Consider the following 23,784-nt stretch of genomic DNA (forward strand, 5'->3'; position numbering starts at 1 on the left):
TCGGAAGATGAGGTGCTGTTCCTCCAGTTTGCATTGAGCTTCACTGGAACAATGCAGCAGGCCAAGGACGGACAGGGTGGTGTGTTGAAATGGCAAGTGACAGGGAGGTCTGGGTCATGCTTGCGGACTCTGTATGCAAGCATGACCCAGACCTCCCTGTCGCTTGCCATTTCAACACTCCACCCTGCTCTCATGCCCACATGTCTGTCCTTGGCCTGCTGCTATGTTCCAGTGAAGCTCAATGCAAACTGGAGGAACAGCACCTCATCTTCCGACTAGGCACTTTACAGCCTTCCGGACTGAATATTGAGTTCAACAATTTTAGATCATGAACTCTCTCCTCCATCCCCACCCCCTTTCCGATTCCCCTTTTTCCAATAATTTATATATATTTTTCTTTTCCCACCTATTTCCATTTTAAAAAAATGTATTTCCATCCATTGTTTTATCTCTACCTTTTAGCCTATTTCGATCCCTTCCCCCCATCCCACCCCCACTAGGGCTATCTGTTACTTGCTCGTCCTGCTTTCTACCCTTAATGTCACCATTTGCACATTTCTTAGCTAATATCACCACCGTCAACACCTCTTTGTTCTTTTGTCTATGACATCTTTTGGCAATCTCCACCTATCACTGGCCCTCTATCCAGCTCTACCTGTCCCATTCCCCCTTAAACCAGCTTATATTTCACCTCTTTTCTATTTTTCCTTAGTTCTGGTAAAGAGTCATACGGACTCAAAACGTTAACTGTGCTCCTCTCCGTAGATGCTGTCAGACCTGCTGAGTTTTTCCAGGTATTTTTGTTTTTGTTTCGAATTTCCAGCATCCGCAGTTTTTTGCTTTTATGGATAGGGAGCAGCTGTTCCCCTTAATTGAAGGGTCGGTCACGAGGGGATACAAGTTCAAGGTGAGGGGCAGGAAGTTTAGGGGGGGGGATGTGAGGAAAAACCTTTTTTCCCAGAGGGTGGTGACAGTCTGGAATGCGCTGCCTGGGAGAGTGGTGGAGGCGGGTTGCCTTACATCCTTTAAAAAGTACCTAGATGAGCACTTGGCACGTCATAACATTCAAGGCTATGGGCCAAGTGCTGGTAAATGGGATTAGGTAGGTAGACCAGGTGTTTCTCACGTGTCAGTGCAGACTCGATGGGCCGAAGGGCCTCTTCTGCACTGTGTGATTCTGTACCTGAACTCCACTCACCTTTAATCCTAGCTCCTATACCCTTAAACCTCCTACCCAACAAGGATCTATCGATCTCAGTTTTAAAATTTTTCATTGACCCCTAGCATCCACATCTGTCTTTGGGTAGAGAGTTCCAGATTTCCACTCCCCTCGGTGTGAATAAGTGCTCCCTAACAGCACCCCGGAACAGCCTGGTTCCAATTTTAAGGAGACTCCCCCTTATTCTGGCCTCCCTCAGCAGAGGAAATAGTTTCTCTCTACCTACTCGATCAAATCCTTTAATCGTCCTGAACACCTCTTAAGTGTGTGATTACATGTGCTTACCATGTGTGCTTAATACTGACAAGAGTTTGCGAAAGAAATTCTGACTATAAAGAACATCTGCTCAGTGAGGCATCTTACTTGACTACAACGTAAAAAGCTATTAACAACAGATCCCAGTGTTGCATAACGTTGCTGTTGGTGCAAGTGCTGACAACGATGGAGTTATTTTAATGTCTGCTTTTGGCATGTTTCCAGGGAGACTTTCGTCCACAGACCAGTGCCTGGTGCCATGGAACTGCAGCTGTAGTTTCTGCTGATGAGCAATCCTGCAGTCTCTGCTCTCTCAGCAGTACGAGGGGGAGGCAGTCCCAGCCCTGTAGCTGAGGGACAGGTCAGAATCCGGGTCCACCGTCCATCCTGCTGGGGGACACTAAAACAGATGCTTCCCAGCACCAGTCACACTGCCAACGCTGGTTGAGGCCTGGCAGCAGTTCTTGGACAAAATGGGGAGAGCAGGCCTCAAGGTGCAAAAGAAAAGTAAACTTCTAAATGTATTCTCTGTTTCATTCTGCAATGAGGACAACAGGCAAGGTACCAATTTTGACATCCCATCATACCGTATCTCTGTTGTTCAGTGATTATATCCCCCCCCCACCAAATAACATTGTCAAATGATGCAGTCTACAACAAGCCAAGCAGACAGGACAGGGCAGGGTAGTCAGTTTGAGGAACATTTGAATAACATGGGGATAGGAATACTGTGCATCAAACTCTATTAAACTTTCCTCAAAACAATCCTGTGAGTGGACTGGTTGACCTGTTTCAACACGTCGTTAGAAATCATTTCACGTAAATAGGCTAATGACTGTATTACGATAGACAGAGTCAGGAATTCAACACTGGCTCTGCACTAAATATATCACAACTAAGGGAATTAAACTCCCAAATGTTGAGCAGTTTTAAGGATATTGAGCTGGAATCTCAGTCATGGTGAAAAAAGGTCATGGAAATTGTTTCATTTTTGTGAAATTGCATTGGGACAAACTTTAAATTAAATCTCTGCACAGAGAAACCAGAACAATTTAGGAGATTGAGTAACTGCGTCTTGGCGGAATATCTCGTTAATTAGATGGAAAATTTGTAACAGTGCACAAAATTAGAGCAGTTTAATTTCCATTTTCAAGAGATCACCGACTAGATAGTATCATTAATAATTTGTAATAACTCTGAAAGGGAAACTGAAGTAAAACTACAGCCACCACCAGTTCATGACAGTTTTCTCCCTAAGTGCTCACTGATCCTCTTGCTCCACTTCAGCTCCACAGATCTTCAAACATCCATTGGTGCTTCAACCAGAGGGAATTCCCCATGTAGGCAGCTGGACAGCACAGGACTATCAAACTGCAGGTCATCACAACTAAGACCATGAACACACACTTTCCACCAGGAGGTCACTGGACAACAATCAGGAGAGGAAGTCCTGGCCAGATTCTGAAGTCCCATCTGGTTAAGTCAGCCAGACCCAAGGTTCTCCTGGTCTACATGCCTCAATGACAGATCAGCAGTGGGTTTACCCACAAACTAGCTGAAGATTTGGCTCCCCTTCTGAATCACCCTTCTCCAGAAGCTCAAAGCTGAAACTCTTTACTTCCTTCCAGTGTCCTTTCCACTTAAAAGCTACAGGTTTTAAGCTCCAAGCTCGAACCCATCTAACTACCTCTTCCCAATTCATCTCATCCACTTACAAGGGTCAGCTTGGTTTAAGTGGATAACACTGGTTTTTGAATCAGGAGTTCATGGGTTCAAACCCCACTCCAGAAACCTGAGCACATGACCCAGGCTAACACTTCATCCAATATTAATGGAGTGCTGCACTGTCAAAGGTGCTGTCTTTCAGATGAGATGTTAAAACAAGGTATTGTCTGCCTGATTCAGTCTCTCAGTTTCCTACATTACAACAGTCTCCACCCCTCAGAGATACTTCACTGTCTGTGAAGCATTTTGGGAACACCCTGAGGCGCTATGTAAAAGCACCACTTTACTTTTTGCTGTTGACTAACCAAAGAATTCTCTTGGCCAACATTCCTCCCCTAATCAACACCATGATAAACAAATTTACAACATTCCACCCCCTAATCAACATCATGGTACTGGTCATTTATCTCACATCCATTTGGGGATCTTGCTGTGTAATATCAGCTGCCATGTTTATCTCCCTAACAACAGTGACTGCACTTCAAAACTAATCTTCAGTTGTGAAGGGCTTTGGGGAATCTTGAGGAAATGAAAGGTGCCATGCAAATACAAGCTCCTTTTTGCTTATTTTTGATGTCCTTTGTTGTTGTTGTTGTGGTCTTGCTGGTGTTCTGCACTAGGAGCAACAGCAACTGACATGGGGAACAGTCACGGCAACTCAACAAACAAACCTTAAAACTTCTGGGATTATTTCCACATTGACCTTTTAAACATGCAACACCATTATTCCTTTCCAGTATCTCCTCTCCACTCGTACCTGTCCAGCTATCAACTGGGAAAATCTCCTTAGACAAGGTGAAGGAGTTCATGGAGTCACTCAAAGCCAGAGTGTGAGTTACACATTTATTGGAATGTAGAAGCTCCAAACCCAATCTAATGTTCCCAGGTAAACTGTACTCTCTCAGTAACACGCACAGGCTGTGGGGAATGTGGCATTCATATATTCAATTCCGTTTGACAGACAGAACTCAACAACCAGTGACCCTTCAAGATTATGACTCATGGAATAAATTCTATAACCTCAATGGGGAGCCTATAACCTGTGCCTCCCATCCCCTCAATCAATCTTCAGTGCGTCAATGTATTGATCCTCAGCACAAACAGAACCAAAGATTTTTTTGTAATTGCCTGAATCTAAGCTGTTCGACACATAAAAGCAAGGAGTTAAACTGAGACAGCAGTGGGACAGACTTGACGGATGTACCAGATCAGAGTTTTGAAGATACTATGGGGGAACACATAGGATCAAGAGATAAAATATTTCCAATGGAATCTAGGACTAGGGGGTATAGTCTAAAAATGAGAGCCAGACCGTTCAGGAGTGAAATTAGGGAATACTTCTACACACAAAGGGTGGGAGAGGTTTGGCACTCTCTCCCACAAATGGCAATTGAGGCTGGATCAATTGTTAATTTTAAATCTAAGACTGGCCAGTTTTTGTTGTCCAAAGGTATTAAACGATATGGGCCAAAGGTGGGTATATGAAGTTGGGTCACAAATCAGCCATGATCTCATTGAATGGCAGAACAGGCTTGAGAGGCTGAATGGCCTCCTCCTGTTCCTATGTTCCATGCTGTTACTGAAGGAGGTATAATCTAAAGTACAAAAAGTGCAGCTTGTAACTGTCTGGATTTAGAGATTACTGGGAGTAGTGAAGACTCTGACCTCAGAATACTCTGAATTCAGGCACACTGACCCAGAAATCGGCAGGGCTATGTTCCCGATGCTTGTGCTGCGATTGAGTCTGTCATAGAACACTGCAGCGCCAAGTTTAAGGTCACAGAGTCAGGGGGACTGCTGCTGCCCCCCCACCCACCCCCACGGCAGGTTTTCAGCAATTCAGGGGCACGACGGCAGTGCCCACCACCTACTGAACAAGTGAATGTGTCTGCCCAGCGCTGCCAGCTTCAAACATTCCATTATATACATGGCATAGGTTCACTGATTCAGGGCGAGAGGAATGAAAGGGGAAATGAAGACAAACCAAAGCACAACATGAGAAAAATAGAATGTTTTAATCTGTGCCAATGCTACTTGTTGTGGTCCAGAGGCCCCTTTCTTTTGTTAAGAGAGGGCGGCTGAATTTTCCAGTTATTCTCGTTCCCAAGAGTCAACCATAAAAAAAAATAATTAAAACATCACAAACAAGGTGGAACTGCACTCAAAATAGCACAGCGCGGGACACTCGGACCGTGATTTCAGACTTATAGAAAAAGAATTATGATCTCAGCAGTTATTTAGTTCCCTTTTTAGATTAGCCCCAGTGAGACCAAGATCAAGGGGCAGTCTAGTCACTGGTTTACATAATCACACATTTGTGCTATGAAATCTGGCTACCTTATTGCAGAGCCATTACAATAGAGGCTGATGCGGGGGAGCACACACACAAGGCCATGCCAGATGTTATTAGAAGATGCATTCAGGCTTTAAATCCTCAGAAGCTATCACTGCTGTGCAGTGTCTAGGTCTTTCAAAGAGAGACAGGAGGAATGTGTTTGAAGGCTTCAGGAAAAGGATGTAATAACAGAAACATACTTATACGTGGCATTTTCCGAAAAGCCCAGGTGAAAGTTAAATCTTACTGGTTACAACTCTTCATCCTATCATTCAATAGGCTTTTGACCCTTCCACTTCTCCTTCCACTGCCCATGTACACTCTCCCTTCATAGGCTCTATTCATTCAGTTAAGCCCCTGATCAAAAGCTCTCGAGAAATGCTTTGATTCCCAAAGTTAACTGAGCAAAACTTCAGGAATTTCAGCCATCCTCACATCTCAATTATTCATTGACCAGCCTGTATTCTGTGCACTCAATTGTCCTTACCTAGTCAAACCAAAAAACCTATTCAGAGAACTAGACTGCTACCCAGGGAGCTCTGGAGATGCCAATCCATACAGGGAAAGGTGATTCTGTATTTGGCCTTTCTCTGGTGAAACCTCAGTGGTCTAAATAACATCACGATCTTAATGTAGATTTTGTTTTGACCACCTTCAGCCAGCAATGGGTGGACTATAACAACGGCACGAATTGCACAAACATGAGAGTGCATCAATTCCCCTCCCTCGAGCTTCTGACAACCTAAAGGTCATCATGGAAAGAACCCTCAGCAAACACTTTGTTTGGGAAGCCCGGACAGGCGAGCACCTTTCTCCTCATAAAACCTCCAACATGCTCTACAATGACTTGCCTTTCACATGCACAATGACGTCTCAGAACAAGTTACAATAAGGAGAACAGAGATACAGTGATTGCCAAAGTATGGGGTTAGGGGGAAGGGGACTGGACAGAGTAGGATAGGCAAAGGGAAAGAGGATTGAAAAGATGGATTGGGGAAAGGAGAGGGATTGGAGAGGGCGGGATGGAGAGCCGAGACACAATCTAAGATGGGGGGCTTTGAGGGGAGGCACCGTGGAGGGAAGGAAATAAAGAATCTGAGAGGGCAGCTGTGGAGTGATTGGGCAAACAACTGCTGAAGGTTAAGGGAAGGGAGTGGGGAGCAAAGTCTGGTGTTATTGGGACTGAATTAGGGCTGTTTTTATTAGAAGAGAGCAGATTAAGGGGCAGCCTGAGAGAGGTGTTTAAAATTATAACAGAATTGATAGAAACAGACTGATGTAGTGACTGAGGATCTAGAACAAGAGAATTTGGCTATGAAATTAAATACAAGATTTAGGACAGAGAAAAATTTGTGAAAAGCACAGCCGGAGTTAGTGATTCTAACAAAACCTTTAAAAATGGGTTTGACAGGCTTCGAAGGAAGGAAGAATAAATGAAGGAGGCACAAGGGGTTAAGACAACTTCAACAATGGAGAATTAATATCCAGGTGGACTGATTGGACCAAATGGCCTGTTTGTGTTAAAGCCCTGCCCTCAATGGTCCACTGGAGGGTTGCATTACCAAAGGCCTGTGATGCTAGGAGTTATCACATCAACATGACTCTAACAGACACTGCACAGCATTAAACTGGATCCACTGTTCTTCTGCCTTCATGTCAAGTCCGGAATCATCTTTTCACAGCAGTCATTAATTACATGGCCATGGAAAGCAACCTCAAAGTCATCGCCTTGAGGGTGATGTGGACTCTTGTGTATCTCATCACCAAACCCCTTTCAGCTGCCGCAAAACACATCATTAAAGAGTTAAGCCTCAACATTACAACCTTTTCCTTCAAACTTCAAACACATCCCGTCTGCCTTTCTTTTGAAAGGCTTAGACACTGCACAACACTTTTAGCTTTGAAGGATATAAAGCCTTGATGGATTCTGTGAAAACATCTGGAACTGGATCCTGTTTGTCACCTCACATCTGCTTTTATTGTAATAACATGCAAGACCAAGCAGTCTTGAGGTTAGCAAAGCACAAGGACTCCCCCCTTCCAGCCCCTTCCTGTACACCACTACCTGGTTACGGCAGGATTAGAAACTGATTCCTAGGCCTCAGTCCAAACCACTTCTGAAACAACTGCTGAAGCTGGGGTTCTCAAAATGTCTGACCCTCTTTCCTGTTTAAGTGCCGTGCCTCAGCGCTCCTTAAGAATGAAAATTTCCCAAGGTGGGGAACGGGAGAACCTTCATTTTCAGGTGACGCGAAGCCCCTTCCAGGTCACGTACGGGGGATTTATAAATGGGAGAAAATTACAGCTCTTCATCCTGTTGCACTCGGAATTTCAAATCAATAATTCCAAAATAACGCAGTTGATCGGTTGATTTCTCAACCAGGATTTTGCGAATGCCATCTTAGTTAATACTTTGTGTGAATGGGATTGAGGATTTGCAGCTATGCATTGCATAAAGATCAGGGAATGATGGTGCAAAATGTGGACAGCTCCTGACCAACAGGAAATGTATATCTGTTTTTTTAAAAAAACTTTTCCATCAGTCTCAATACATCATGTTGAATGTCTGCCATGTATTTATATTGGCAGTGCAGCTATCTCTACTTTATATCCATTCCAAGCTTGCAATGTGAATCCGGAGTTAAGGCTCAGCCAAAGTGAAGCAAAGTCAGGTTGCTTGCAAAGGTTCCTCTCAGCATGTTGGTTAGTGCCAAATACCAGGGGGTTTAACTGGAACATTCCAGGCACTTTTGAAGAACCCACCTGACAAGTTAAATGTTTGGGGCAGGTAGAGGATTTTCCTCTCCATGTTCTTTGAATATTTAAAGCTCTGTTGGGATACCGTGCTTCCCCTGGGCACACGGGTCTGAGGAACTCTTTCTTGAATCAGTGGTTCAAATTCCAGCCAGAGAGGTGCTACAACGTGGAACCAGACCGGAACCTGGACTCCGGCTGTTGCTCTCAGACCCGTCAGTACAATATAAACAGACTCCCAACACATTTCCCAGTAAGGCAGATTTTGCATTAACTCACAAAGGAGTGCACGTGATTATATCCCATTTTCCTGAATTCAGGCGATTGAAACATGCAAGGAGGAATACAGCTGAACCCAGTCGGCCCTTAACTGAATGTCCACAAGTGCGTACCTTTCAGGAAGAGCCACCTGCAAGCGGGCAGCAGCAGTGAGCCTGGCGGATCATCCTGCTGAGGCCTGAGGAAATTAGGTCAATTATATCCCTAAAATTGGAGCCAGGCCATTCAGAGGTGATGTCAGGAAGCACTTCTTCTCACGAGGGGGAGTGGAAATCTGGAACTCTCTCCCCCAAAAATCTGGCTGGGGGTCAATCGAAACTGAGGTTGATAGATTTTTGTTGGGTTAAGGGTAGTAAGGGTTATGAACCAAGGCGGATAAATGGAGTTAAGATACAAGTTAGCCAAGATATAGCTGAACGGTAAAACAGGCTCGAGGGGATGAATGGCCTCCTCCTGTTCCTTGGTTCCCGTACCTCGATTAGCATTGTGGTTAGTGAACTCAGCAAATGAGGACTGAACTTGGGGGCTTTGGTAGGCACTGAATGACACAGTTAGCCACGGAGTTACGATGGGAGCAGAAGCAGTGATGCTTTGGTGTCACTGAATAGGCGCAAAGAGATAAATCACACTCACCGTGTACAACTCGTTCAAAACCTTCATCAGATCTTCGTGCAGCTGCCCACCAACCTCCTTGCTCTGTAATCAGGAAGAAAGCTGGGTTAAAGCAAAGTACAGACTGCCCGCTCTTCCTGTAAATGTTAAGCCACTGTCACCAAAAGCTAGCCCCCACAGGAAGCCAACACTGACAATGTTGTGCAAGGTCAAATGGCCTCTGCTGTGCAGAAATATCTATAAGCGAGGTCTGGCGCTGATGTCATCTCATAAGCAGTAACTCAACCAGGGCACTCTTTTAAGTTTCTACCCACTGAAAAGACTAATAAACCCCAAGCTGATTTCCGGGGATTTCACAATGCCGTGTCCTGCTCTAGGAACTGGGGGACCTGGTTTGAATTCAGCTCAGGTGAATGGGATAAAACTCACCTCCCTCTACTGGTCATAAGCTTGTGCCTAGTTTGGGGAGTCTCAGCGTACACCCCATGCACACTGTCACATCACACCAATTCTAAAATGTTACAGCATAAATCTGGGATTGGGCCAAACTGCATGGAATCTCCAAAGTGGAGTGGATCTGGATTCAGACATCAAAATAAAGAACAAAATACTGCAGATGGAAATCTAAAATAAAACATAGAGAATGCTGTAAACACACAGCAGGTCGGGCTGTTCTGTGGAGAATGAAGCACAATTAATAACATATATATATATATTTAGGATTTATAGGGTAAGTGCAGGGTACAAGAGAGTCTGACTTCATTTATGTGAGTGAGACAGTGAAACATATAGCGAGAGGGAGAGATCAGACAGAGAGAAAGAGCGAGAGAGAGAAACAGGTTTAAAAATGTATCTAAAATTAGAGGATTAAGGACTAAGGCCAAACCAATCTCTCCAAAATGTGTTGTTACTTAATAGTAAAACAGAAACCAACCACTGAGCCCTGTTTCCTTATGCTGAAGGATGTCACAAATTGTGGTTTAGTGTTTAAAATAATGATGGAAATGCCACTTGCTCTTCACACTGATTTCCTCAGAGCAGATAAATTGTGCACTAAATTAGTGCAGGTGAACAGGGGGAGGAGGATTCTAGGATGTTGGAGGATGAATTAGGCACTGGTACAATAATTTCAGCATTCCCTATCTGTACCCAGCAACAGGAGAGAGCACACGTATGCGAGATGCTGCACGTGGGAGGGGGGCCTATGCAAGACTGAAGGAGAATTCGAAATGTGTCATGTGCAGCAGGGTGTTGTGCACGAGACCACAATTCTGCTCAAGTGACACTATTTTATATGAAGTTTTGCACCACATTTTGTGCTTGAGGTGGGGTATATTCGTGCTGGAGAGTGCAATCACATTATTTCAGCCCTCCCGTACCTGGTGAAGTACAGCAAAAGAAAATGCAGAGTACAGTTCCCTCAACCTTGCCCCAAAAGCAGTCATATGCACCCCTGCTCTAATGTGAACCACAGCTTCCTTGTGCTCTCTCTCTCTCTCTCTCTCTCTCAGTGGGAGCGCCGAATGATCAGCAGTTCTTCCCCAGAGGACAAGGGCAAAACTGCCCCAAACCCATTACGTAGAAGCTTCCAGCAAACAAAGACTTCCAACGCCATCAGTCTGGGTAGGGTTCAAACCAGAGGTGAAAGGACAGTGCAATGACCCATTGCACAACCCAGTCCCAACGGCCCACAGCTCTATGTTCACACAGGCCTCTGTGTTTCACCTATCCCAACATTGCCAGGTTTTAAAACGGAGAAAGTTTCCTAAGAAAAACAAGGACTACGTTTGCGCAAAACAACAACAGGAGCCGGGAGCTCGGCCTGATACCCGGAATCAGCAATTCCTTGTTCTCAACTTCCCCTTTTACGACTGGAAGCCTGAGTAACTTCTCCTTTCTGCCTGCAATGTTTTTGTGAATAACCGATGCACCCAGTTTGCACAAAATTACTGTCTCGCAGAAAAATCACTGCAGCTTTGAGTGGGACAAGGGTGAGGGGCGGTTTACCGCACAGGCCCACAGGCTCAGCTACTGGCCCATGCAGACATGGGGCCTCCGGTCAAATGAAGCAGACTCCTTTCAGTGTCGTATACTGTGATACAATTTGCTTCATTACTAATGCAGTTTGTAAACGCTCCACCCCAACACCTAAAATCGGATTTTCTGGTTACCAAAAGGTCGCTGTTTGTGGATCATCCTGTGCACAAAATGGCTTCAATGTAATTAATTAAGATATTTCAACAGCATAAGGACTTCTAAATACAAGATTTTTTTTTTTTAAAAAGAGGTGAAGGGTTGTTTAACAAATCAAAGCCTCAGGTCTCAATGCTCATGATTTGAAGCTCCCAGGGTAATATGTGGACTTGAGATTTACTTTCTGGAAATTATTGCTTCCCAGTATGTAGCCTCCATTTATTTCATACACCAGTGTATAGCCTGGCAGGTGGCAGCTATCGAGCTGCCTGTGGGAGGGGGTACCTAGTGCAGAGTCACAGATTATCTGCAGAACACAAATTATCAACTGATAAGGAGGACTATTTGCCAAGGTCAAAACTTGGTCAACATTACAATTTATTTGTTTTCTTAGTGAGTATTGACTGCAGAGTCACTGACTTGGGGTTGGGCAAGTGGGCAGAGGCTAAATTACACATTTCAAGCAGATTTTTCAACTGTCTGAAAAACCAGGTGAAGGATGAAGGCGATTGCTGATGGTTTGCTGACGATTATGTTCTTGCTTTTTCAAAAAAAAAATCAACTACTTCGGAATTATGCTGCGCGGTATTCTTGAGGGGCCACTGAATCTTCCCTCTCCTCCTCCTCCCAGTAACACTGAAGTTCATCCTTGCATCCTTCCTGTCACCAGGGCTGATGTCAAGTACCTCAGCACAGACTGGCTACCATTCAAATCAACCAACATCACGAAGAACAGATTATCTGGTCATTGCCACGTTGTGTTTTGAGAGAGTTTGCTGTGTGAAAATTGGCTGCCACATTTCCTACATTACATCAGAGACTCATTCTTCACAGAACTACAAGCTCCTTCTTTTATCTTTACTTTTCGATGTCACAGGGCTCCGGATTCAAGTCCCACTCTAAGCGCCCGAGTACAAAAAATCCAGGCTGGCACACCCAATGCAGTACTGAGGGAGCCGCCACATTTCAGACGAGACATTAAGCCAAAGCCCCATCCGCCTGTTCTCGAGGATATAAAAGATCCTACGACACTTTCTGAGAGCAGCGGAGTTATTCCCGGTGCCCTGGCCAATTTTTATCCAATTAATATCACTAAAACAAATTATCCAGTCATTATCACACTGCTGTTTGTAGGAGCTTGCTGCGCACAAATTGGTGGCCATGTTTTCTAAGTTACGACAATGACTACACTCAAAGGAACTTCATTAGCTGCAAAGTGCGTTGAGGCATCCAGTGGTCGTGAAAAGCTCTATATAAATGAAGCCTTTCTTTTCTTTCATTTGTAGAATCTGTTTCACTCAGGAAAAGTTAAATGGATGTTGAATTCCCATTGCTGGACACTAGTTCTGGTGGAAGTAAATCAGTCTATGCTCGTTACTATAATGTGTAATACCATGGAGGACATTCAATAGCAGAGCCTCTCACTCTGAGCCAGCACTTTCATTTCCCATGAGGGGTTTACCGTGATCCTAAACCGATAAGAATGCTGCATTTTGTGGTTGTCTCTAACCCACCATACAATCCTTCCTATTGAGCTATTGATTTCTGCCCCACTCCGCTTTTAGATGAATGTGACTTGCATTTTCTAAGTTTGTCCTGGGGTAAACCAGGTGACAAGTTCACAAAGGAAATGTTAGATTACAATCAGAATGTTGTGTTTGAGTATTAAACACAGTTATAAAGAAGAACGGCAGTGAAGGAGAAGTTTCCCTCACTTGGATTCTATGCAATGGGAGTCAGTTTAGCCGACAGGGATCCTGCAACATGCAGGAACTGACATGGATGAGTAGGGGTTCAAAGCTGTAATGGGAAATGACAACTCCTAAAGGCAGAATGAAGCATTAACATTTCAGATGCCCTCAATGGTCATCATTCTCTCTGCTGTACTTGCCTAGAGGAAGGACTGCCTGTGTGAAAAATATTAGTGTTTCATACTGCTTGTAGGAGTAGCCACATTTTTAAAATTCTTTCATGGGATGTGGGTGTTGCTGGGAAAACCAGCATTTTTTTTTGAGGAGGTAACAGAGAAGGTTGATAAGGGCAATGCTGTTGATGTGGTGTATATGGATTTTCAAAAGGCATTTGATACAGTGCCACACAACAGACTTGTGAGCAAAATTCTAGCTCATAGAATAAAAGGGAAAGTAAGCACTTGGATAAGAAATTGGCTGAGTGATAGGAAAGAAAATAGTGATAAATGGTTGCTTTTCAGATTTGAGGAAGGTTTATAGTGGAGTTCACTAGGAGTCAGTGTTGGGGCCCTTGCACTTCCTAATATATATTAATGACCTAGATTGTGATATTCAGGGCTTGATTTCAAAATTTGCGCATGTTACAGAGATTGGAAGCATTGTCAACTGTGATGAGGATAGTCTTGAACTTCAAAAGGACATAGACATGTTGGTGGATTGGGCAGACAAATGGCAGATGAGGTTCAATGCAGAGAAGTGTGAGGTGATTCATTTTAGCAGGGAGAATGTGGAGACATAGTATCAAATAAAGTTAGAAACTCTAAAGGAGGTGCAGGGACAGAGGGACCTCGGTGTATAATTATATGAGTCATTGAAGATGGCAGGGCATGTTGAGAGAGCAGTTAACAAAGCATATGGTATCCTAGGTTTTATTAATAGGGGCATTGAGTACAAGAGCAAGGAGGTCATGTTAAACTTGTACAACAACACTAGTTAGGCCTTATCTGGAGTACTGCATCCAGTACTGGGCACCATACTTCAAGAAGGATGTGAAGGCATTGGACAGAGTACAGAGGAGATTCACAAGAATGATTCCCGTGATGAAGAACCGTAGCTATGAGAATAGATTGGAGAGGTTGGGTCTGGTTTCCTTGGAGAAAAGGCAGCTGAGAGGAGACTTGACAGAGGCATTCAAGAACCTGAGGGGTATGGATAGGGTAAATAGTGAGAAACTGTTCTGCTCAAGAGTACATCAGGAACTAGAGGGCACAGATTCAAAATAATGGGCAAAAGGAGAAGAAGCGATGTGAGGAAAAATATTTTCACCCAGAGGGTGGTTGGAGTCTGGAACGAATTTCCTGAAAGGGTGGTGGAGGCAGGTTCGATCGAGGTATTCAAAAGGGAATTAGATTGCTATCCAAAAAGAGAGAACGTGCAAGGTTACTGGGATAAGGCAAGGGGAGTGGGATTCGGTAGATTGCTCTTTTAGCGAGCCAGTGCAGACTCGATAGGCTGAATGGCCTCCTTCTGCACTATAAAGGTTCTGTGATTTGTTGCCCATCCTTAATTGCTCTTGAACTGAGTGGCTTGCTAGGCCATTTCAGAGGGCAGTTAAGAGTCAACCACATTGCTATAGATCTGGAGTCAAATGTAGGTCAGACCAGGTAAGGATGGCAGATTTTCTTCCCTAAAGGACCAGATGGGTTTTTACAAAAATATAGTTGTCATGGTCACTATTACCGAGGCTAACTTTTAATTCCAGATTTATTAATTGAATTTAAATTCCATCAGCTGCCATAGTGGGATTTGAACCCATGTCCCCAGAGCATTAGCCTGGGTCTCTGGATTACTAGTCAAATTACATTATACATACACCACCATCTCCCCCACCCCTTCCCCATTGCAACCCCGAACTCCAACCAGCCCATTTCGAATGACGAATATTTAGTCCTGTAGCTCCTGGACATTTACATCATTAGGATGAAGTCAGTGAATTACAGGCCAGGTTTTTAATTCTGGCTGAGCTAGATATTCCGCCCACCCCCAGATGCCAAAGGAACTCACAACAGTTGAAAGTCTTTCAGGCCTTTTAAACGCCAAAGTCTTCTGCTGGAGTAGGGTGATCAATGGCTGACAGGATTGCCTTCTCTTGCTGGGACTGAAGAATTTGAGAGAGAAAACTTCAGCCTATTTGAGCTTTGGCAGCTCTCTATTAGAAGGTCTTGTGCTGCAGTGGGTGGTGTCCCTGCCTCCGAGCCAGAAGTCCCACTCCTGGACTTGATGGCAAAGGAAGGTGAGTTCACAATATGGCCAAACAGGTTGAGTATCAACCTGTAAATCCTTCCAGCATAAGCCAATGACAGACAGTAAGAGTTGGAAAGATTCCCGGTCAGTCACGTGGTGGATAAAAAATTGAAGCCACTCCCATCACCATTAACAGCCCCAGGCTACAACATGCATGTAAAAGTGTATGTTGCCACAGCAACTCTGACTCCCTGGGGCTGGTTGGTTCTGTTGGCTGGACGGCCAGTGTGGATCAGATTGGTGCCAACAGCACGGGGTTTGAGAAATTGGCGACCCATTTCACTGTTGAATGTGGACTATAAGATTCTGTCCAAGGTCATCGCCAATCGGGTCAAATCCGCTCTGGAATTGGTGATTCACCCTGACCAGACCTGCTCTGTGCCAGGCAGGAAGATCTCTGACAGCCTGGCGCTGCTCAGGGATACGATTGCCTATGTACAGGACAGGGGTGTGGATACCTGCCTCATCAGCTTGGATCAGGAGAAGGCCTTTGACAGAATATCGCACACCTACATGGGGGATGTGCTCTCCAAAATGGGGTTTGGGGAGGGAATTCGAAATTGGATCCAACTGCTCTACACTAACATCAGTAGCGCAGTCTCAATCAATGGGTGGGAAACAGATAGCTTTCCGATTAAATCTGGAGTCAGGCAGGGCTGTCCTCTCTCGCCTGTCCTTTTCGTGTGTTGCATAGAACCCTTTGCCGAGTCCATCAGGAAGGATCCGGGCATAAGAGGAGTGACGATCCCAGGCAGTGGAGGCACTCAGGTAAAAGCCTCCCTGTACATGGACGACGTCGCCGTCTTCTGCTCGGATCCGCTGTCGGTGCGCAGACTGATGCACATCTGCGACCAGTTCGAACTGGCCTCGGGAGCCAAGGTAAATCGTGGGAAGAGCGAGGCCATGTTCTTTGGGAACTGGGCTGACCGATCCTTTGTCCCCTTCACTGTCAGGGCTGACGGCCTGAAGGTGCTGGGGATATGGTTCGGAGGGACCGGGGCATGCGTTAGAAACTGGAAGGAGCGAGTGGCTATGGTGAAAAGGAAACTGGGCATGTGGGAGCGACGCTCCCTCTCCATTGCGGGTAAGAACCTGGTCATCAGGTGTGAGGTACTCTCGCTGTTGCTGTACGTGGCGCAGGTCTGGCCCATTCCAGACTCCTGCGCGATGGCGATCACTCGAGCCATCTTCCGCTTTATCTGGAGGTCGAAAATGGATCGTGTCCGCAGGGACGCGATGTACAAGCCTCTAGATAAAGGGGGAAAAAACGTGCCCAACATCGCCCTCATACTGATGGCCACCTTTGTGTGTGGCTGCATCAAGCGGTGTGTAGACCCTCAGTACGCAAACACCAAGTGTCACTACGTGCTGAGGTTCTACCTGTCCCCGGTGTTGCGAAGGATGGGTCTGGCCACGCTGCCGCGGAACGCTCCAAGTAGTTGGACCGTGCTGTACCACCTGTCCCTGGTGGAAAAATTTATGCAGAAAAACACCTTTGACCACAAGTCCATCAGGCAGTGGTCAGCACGTAACGTCCTAGAGGCCCTGAGGGAAAAGGAGAGGGTGGACCCTGTGGGATGGTTCCCCGAGCAGACTGTCAAAGTCATTTGGCAGAATGCCTCATCGCCAGAACTTTCCAACAAGCACCAAGACGTAGCTTGGCTGGTGGTGAGAAAGGCCCTCCCCGTCAGATCCTTCCTACACGCCAGGAGGCTCACCCCCTCTGCACGTTGCCCTCGAGGTGGCTGTGGTGGGGAAGAGACCGTTGTTCACCTCCTTGTGGATTGTGCCTTTGCAAAGAAAGTCTGGAGAGAGATGCAGTGGTTGCTGTCGAGGTTCATCCCGAGCAGTTCTGTGACACAGGACTCTGTGCTCTACGGGCTGTTCCCAGGGACACACACCGAGACAAACATCGACTGCAGCTGGAGGATCATCAACTCGGTGAAAGACGCGCTTTGGTCTGCCCGAAACTTGTTGGTCTTCCAGCACAAAGAGTTGTCCCCGACCGATTGTTGCGGACTGGCACAATCCAAAGTCCAGGACTACGTGCTGAGGGACGCACTAAAGCTTGGGGCAGCTGCCGCAAAGGCGCAATAGGGAAGGGTCGCTGTCTAAGACCTTTCTACCACAGCGCACCGAGAGACTGGGAACTGTTTAGAGCCCCTCGGGCTGTACAGATCAAAATGAAAGGCTGTAAATGATTGTAATATTGTTTGTACTGATGCACCTGGTGATACATTTTGTAAAAGTTTAACCTGGATTGTACCCTTGTAATGTTGTTTTTGAAATGGTTTGGAATGTGATTGAAGATATTTTATGAATAAAGTATATTTTTACAAAAAAAAAGCCAACAGCACGGGGTTTGATCCCTGGTCTGGTTGGGCTGGATCCAGGACCTCCTGCCTCCTTGCCCTGCCCATGGTGAAGGCCAGGGCACTGTGGGTCAGACCTGCCTTAGGGCAGAAAACTGAAGAAGCAGCAGCAGCTCTCGACTCTGACTTACAACGGCAGATTAGTCACAGTAATGCAAATAACCTCTTGCTGGGAACAAGGTTACCTCAGTTACGTAGGTGAAGCAGGGCCTCCACCTGGATGTTTTCGGGTATGAATGGGCTGTATGTAGGGTGTGCAGTGAAGGAACCTCTTACAGTTCCAATTCAGATCCAATCTATTGCCCATCAAACGATGAGCTTGTTCCCATTTTTATTCATAGCATGGTCAACAATTCCGCTCCTCAAACCACTTTCAGATGATTACAGTCCTGCTTTGCCAGGCGCACAGCCCCACCAGTCCCCGCCTGCCATCAGCAGATCCATGAAGTCACTTCCAATTTAGGGCCAATCCCTGGAGCAGAAACATGTGTCCACCACAAACATTTAATCTAAGGAGCATCAGCGTAGTGACTCAGAGGAATCTGCTGGCATCGCCAGTGACCACATGTAAAAGCCGTGCTGATAATGTGCTGCTTTCCCTGCTGGTTTCTGTGTGGATGGATACTAAAGCTCCGACAAATCATCTCTCACAAATAAAAGACATGGGCCCCACACAATAGCTCAGTGGATGCATGCACTTTACAGTGTGGCATTCAGCCATACATAGTGAAGAATATCCAACCTACGGCTTGCGCTCAGTTATCTGATCTCACTAAGACTAGGGGTGGTCAGATGAAGGGAGTTGCCTTTGGCTGCAGTATTGTTGGTCTAGGGAAATGAGGAATAGAATATCAACTCAAGTTCCCATTCCCAATCACTCTGCAGTGACCCCTTCCTGAGAAGCAGAGGTCAGATGAAGGACTGGATCTGATTTGGAATGTGAACTCGCAGATTCTTACTGCTCAGGGTTACGCGTGAAGAATAATTGACTGGGTGGGGGCGTGGAGAGATGCCAGAACCTTTGAACCCTAACCCAGAGGAGGAAGGGAAAAAATTGCAAAGGCCTCTCTGTGTATTCTCTACATCTGTTAAACACAGCTGGAAAACTCAGTCACACTTAATCCACCCTCTCCCATTTATACTCTCACTCTCAAGCAGCAGGAAACAGAGTGATAGAATTAAAAAAACTGTTACGGGCAGCATAATGGAGTCTCAAGGGCAATTAGGGATGGGCAATAAATGCCAGCCTAGCCAGGGATACTCAGATCCCAAGAATAAATAATAAGAAAAGAAATTCCACCAATAATCTAATTTAAACAGAAACTTCAATCCTTGAAACAGATGATGCACCAGAGAGGAGGTGAATGCAAGAATTTCTCGAATGATGTGTCCATTGTTGCAGACCGAATGGTAACACAACCAACTTCAGCTTCTCTTAGCCTCGAGATCCACAGAGTCAGTGGATTAAGAATCCTCTGAAGAGGATTAGACTGGATAAACCATCAAACTCGTTAAACACCGGTAAACGTCATCAATTTAAGATTCATTTTCTTAAATCACTTCAATAATTTTCTCAACCCTTTCAGGAGGGAAGCTAATTTTTGGATTTCAAGGGATATTTTAAAAATGGATTAATTTTCCCCAGCTCAGCTTCGTTGGTCATTTCTTCCTTCAGTTTTAACCTTCTGAAAATAACAATGTATCCTACAAAGATGGTATGAAATCATTTTAACTCAAAATTCTTTTCATTTTTACTCCTTCTCGCTACAACTTCGACTTCACCTTTGACCTGTTCTTTTCTGCTCCACCCCCCTCGCCTCGGTTTTTGGCCTTAGTGGGTTAAGATGATGTTTCCCACTCTTCTATAATGCACTGCTAGTACGGCCTGCCAGGAAGAAAAGGACCCTGCAGATTTTCTAGTCTGTTCTGGTCAATTGTGAAAACAAGGGGATGGGATAATGTCCCATTTCAGACACTAAGGCCTACATTTTCATCCTCGAGATGGGTAATGGGGGTCTGGAAAATTCCAGGCTTGGCCCACTTCCTAGGAAGAAAGTTCCGCAAGGACTGGGTTTTCGTTGTGGGAGGTGGGGTGGGGGGGTGGGCTGGAGTCAGGCCAGAGGACCCAGGAAAAAGCTCAGAGGCAGCCACAGGGTCTGCTGGGTGCTGAGACAGGCGGTTTAAAAGGCCCACCTCGGTGTTGTGGGACTTACCCCCCCCCCCAGTTATAATAAAAACAGAAAGGCCCTCTTAGCCCTCACCCCTCTCACCAACACCCCCACCCCCATACACTCCTTATGCCTCATTCATGCCATCTAATGCCACCCCACCCATTCTGCATGGTCCCTCATGATTTCATGCCAAGCTATGCCCCTCCCAAACAACCCCTATGGCCACTCATTCCCCCAAGCCAAGCTCTGCCCCCCACCCACTCCCTATGACCCTCATTCCCCCTTGCCAAGTTGTGGCACCTCCATTCCCATTGACCCACTATACACTGTATAGAACCAATGAACCCTATCCATGACCATTGGTTCCATACAGTGTATAGTGGGTCAATGAACCCTAAAGTGACAATAGGATGTGTTAAAAAAAGGTTTAAAAAGTCATTCATTCATAACTTTCCTCTATGCTAAAAAAAATCATTTTACTACAGTCAATAAAAGTGTCAATCATCCAGACCATTTGAGGGTTCAATAGCAGAAACTGCAGGCATGTGAAACCTCTAAACCTTGTGTTAATAAAGACTGTGCAATTGACAGCAGAGATCAGAGAGCCAGATCTGTCAATCAAGTAATGTTTTCTCTGGGAATCAGGTGATTTCGCACTCTAATGGATGTCTGGCCTATCAACCCAGAATACATAATGCGGCTTAGAAACAACATTAACACTGGTTTGACTGTGATTCACTTTCTAATGAGATGGCTTGTGGGCACTTCTTGACTTGGACATGAAGAATTGCTACTGGGGCAAAGGACTGCAGGGAAGGAGTGGTGCAGGAGGTGGCGAGAGATAAGCCCCTGTGGAAGCCTAACCCAGCAAGTGTCATTACCCAGGGCGGCAAAACATGGTGGAAATGCCCTGGAATAAAGAACTGCACCAAAATGGGATGGGATGGGGACGGGGGGTAGAAACTGAATGATACCACTTGCATTCCATGGAATATCAGTGTCAAAAGGAAGCTCCTCACCTTCTTGAAGAGGCGGACAGAGTCATCACTGACTTGAGTGAAACGTGGGATGATGTTGTTCAGATAGATATCACTCAGCGTGGTGTGGTCCTTGCTCTCCCTCCTGACCTGGTTCAGCAGCAAATACCAGCAGTTCACAGGAGACAGGATGTTCTGGTCCTTTCTGCAAAACAAAATGTGTCAGAGGAAACATTAAAGGAAAAGGATAAATAGCTTTCATCTGTTCACTGCCTCAGCAACACCCCTCCCCCCACACCCCTCAGCAACACCCCTCCCCCCCACTTCCCCCACACCCCTCAGCAACACCCCTCCCCCCACTCCCCTCAACAACACCCCTCCCCCCACACCCATCAGCAACACCCCTCCCCCCCACTTCCCCCACACCCCTCAGCAACACCCCTCCCCCCACTCCCCTCAACAACACCCCTCCCCCCACACCCATCAGCAACACTCGCCCCCCCATCCTCTCATCTGTTCACTGCCTCAGCAACACCCCTCCCCTGGCTTCCCTCAGCAACACCCCTCCCCCCACACCCCTCAGCAACACCCCTCCCCTGGCTTCCCTCAGCAACACCCCTCCCCCCACACCCCTCAGCAACACCCCTCCCCTGGCTTCCCTCAGCAACACCCCTCCCCCCACTCCCTTCAACAACACCCCTTCCCTGGCTTCCCTCAGCAACACCCCTCCCCCCACACCCCTCAGCAACACCCCTCCCCCCACACCCCTCAGCAACACCCCTCCCCTGGCTTCTGTCAGCAACATCCCTCCCCCCACACCCCTCAGCAACACCTCTCCCCCCACACCCCTCAGCAACACCCCTCCCCCCACACCCCTCAGCAACACCCCTCCCCCCACACCCCTCAGCAACACCCCTCCCCCCACACCCCTCAGCAACACCCCTCCCCCCACACCCCTCAGCAACACCCCTCCCCTGGCTTCCCTCAGCAACACCCGTCCCCCATCCCCTCATCCACCGCACTCCTCAGCAACACCCCTCCCCCCACACCCCTCCCCCCACACCCCTCAGCAACACCCGTCCCCCACCCCCTCATCTGCCACCCCCTTCAGCAACACCCCTCCCCTGGCTTCCCTCAGCAACACCCCTCCCCCCACTCCCCTCAACAACACCCCTCCCCCCCACTTCCCCCACACCCCTCAGCAACACCCCTCCCCCCCACTTCCCCCACACCCCTCAGCAACACCCCTCCCCCCACTCCCCTCAACAACACCCCTCCCCCCACACCCCTCAGCAACACCCCTCCCCCCACTCCCCTCAGCAACACCCCTGCCCCCACACCCATCAGCAACACCCCTCCCCCCACTTCCCCCACACCCCTCAGCAACACCCCTCCCCCCCACTTCCCCCACACCCCTCAGCAACACCCCTCCCCCCACTCCCCTCAACAACACCCCTGCCCCCATTCCCCTCAACAACACCTCTCCCCCCACTCCCCTCAACAACACCCCTCCCCCCACACCCCTCAGCAACACCCCTCCCCCCACACCCCTCAGCAACACCCCTCCCCCCACACCCCTCAGCAACACCCCTCCCCCCACACCCCTCAGCAACACCCCTCCCCTGGCTTCCCTCAGCAACACCCGTCCCCCATCCCCTCATCCACCGCACTCCTCAGCAACACCCCTCCCCCCACTCTCCTCATTAACACCCCTCCCCCCACTCCCCTCAGTAACACCCCTCACCCCACTCCCCTCAGTAACACCCCTCCCCCCACTCCCCGCCGCAACATCCCAAAGAGCTGCACATGTGCTAAATTACTTTGATGTGCAATGATATTGCAGACCAGCATGACCACCATTTTAAAGAACAAGATCCTAAAAACAAGTAGGTTTGAAGGAGCATCTTAAAAGAGCAGAAAGAGGTAGGTTGGTGCAGAGGGTTTGGGAGGGAATTTCAGTCCTTATGGTCTAGACAGATAAAGGCCCACTGCCAGTAGGTGCTACACTGAGCCTTCAGCATTGCCGGGCTGGCAAGAGGTAAAGTAACTGAGCATAGACTGTTACTCTCGAAAACTGCCCACTGGCTCTAACCTGGAAAACACAAGCCAGGATAAGATCAGGTTCAGCTGGGAAACCATGAGCAGGTACCCCACCAATATAGCCTGGGCTAAGCTCGTTCTTGCGTAATGGCCTCATAGGCAAGGTACCAGCAGGTTGTCAGCCGAGGCCTAAGGAGTTGGACAGCAGCCTGGAATCAACATCTTCAGGACTGGAGGGAATCAAAACTGAAAAAGATCCAAATTCTCGAGCTCGATAAGACTCAGCTCAATGGGCTGCCAACCCTCCAGGATTGGCCTGGAGTTTCCAGGGATTGAAGGTGAAACTCAGTGACGTTACTGAGATGCTTGCGATTGGCCTCAGGAAGGTAAGACACTGTGAGAATGGATGTGCTGGATGACTAATTTTGGGGGGGGCGTGGAAATGGGGACAGAGCAGTTGGCGGCAAGAGATGAAATTCCCAGGAATAAATTTGGAGTTGGCAACCCTACGTCAGTGCCAAAAGGGTTAACACGCTGGCCTGAAGCCAGCAGGTGCTAGAACAGAAATGCGCTGGAATATGTGGGACAGATGGGTTCTCAGACCACGTATACTAAATATAAACTCAGCCACAAGGAGAGAATCTGAACCTTCACATACTGTTGAGATCACCAAAATCCAGCCCAGCAGCTGAGGAGACCAAGGTCACTGACTCTCCACAGTCAGCAACTTCAACAACCTGCAAGGCTGTGACAAAGCTGTGACACTGTCTTTTCAGGTGTCACCCATGTTTCAGTGGGGTAGTTAATCTCACTCCTGTGTCACAGCATAAAAGTCCAGGCTGACGCTTCCAGTGCAG

The 23,784-nt window shown here is 47.1% G+C and overlaps 1 protein-coding gene across 4 annotated transcripts in view; it reads right to left on the minus strand.

Annotated features, from left to right (window-relative positions):
- srgap2 (SLIT-ROBO Rho GTPase activating protein 2) overlaps positions 1-23,784 on the minus strand; it is a 224,019-nt gene that overhangs the window by 51,669 nt on the left and 148,566 nt on the right. For all 4 annotated transcript variants that reach the window (XM_078546485.1, XM_078546488.1, XM_078546484.1 and 1 more), the window contains exons 3-4: positions 20,930-21,092; positions 9,201-9,263 (exon numbers count right to left, since the gene is read on the minus strand). In XM_078546485.1, the coding sequence (XP_078402611.1) occupies positions 9,201-9,263; positions 20,930-21,092 (226 nt within the window). The remainder of the gene's footprint in view (positions 1-9,200; positions 9,264-20,929; positions 21,093-23,784) is intronic.

Source organism: Cetorhinus maximus, chromosome 8 (assembly GCF_964194155.1).
Source record: "Cetorhinus maximus chromosome 8, sCetMax3.hap1.1, whole genome shotgun sequence".
Lineage (NCBI taxonomy): Eukaryota > Metazoa > Chordata > Chondrichthyes > Lamniformes > Cetorhinidae > Cetorhinus > Cetorhinus maximus.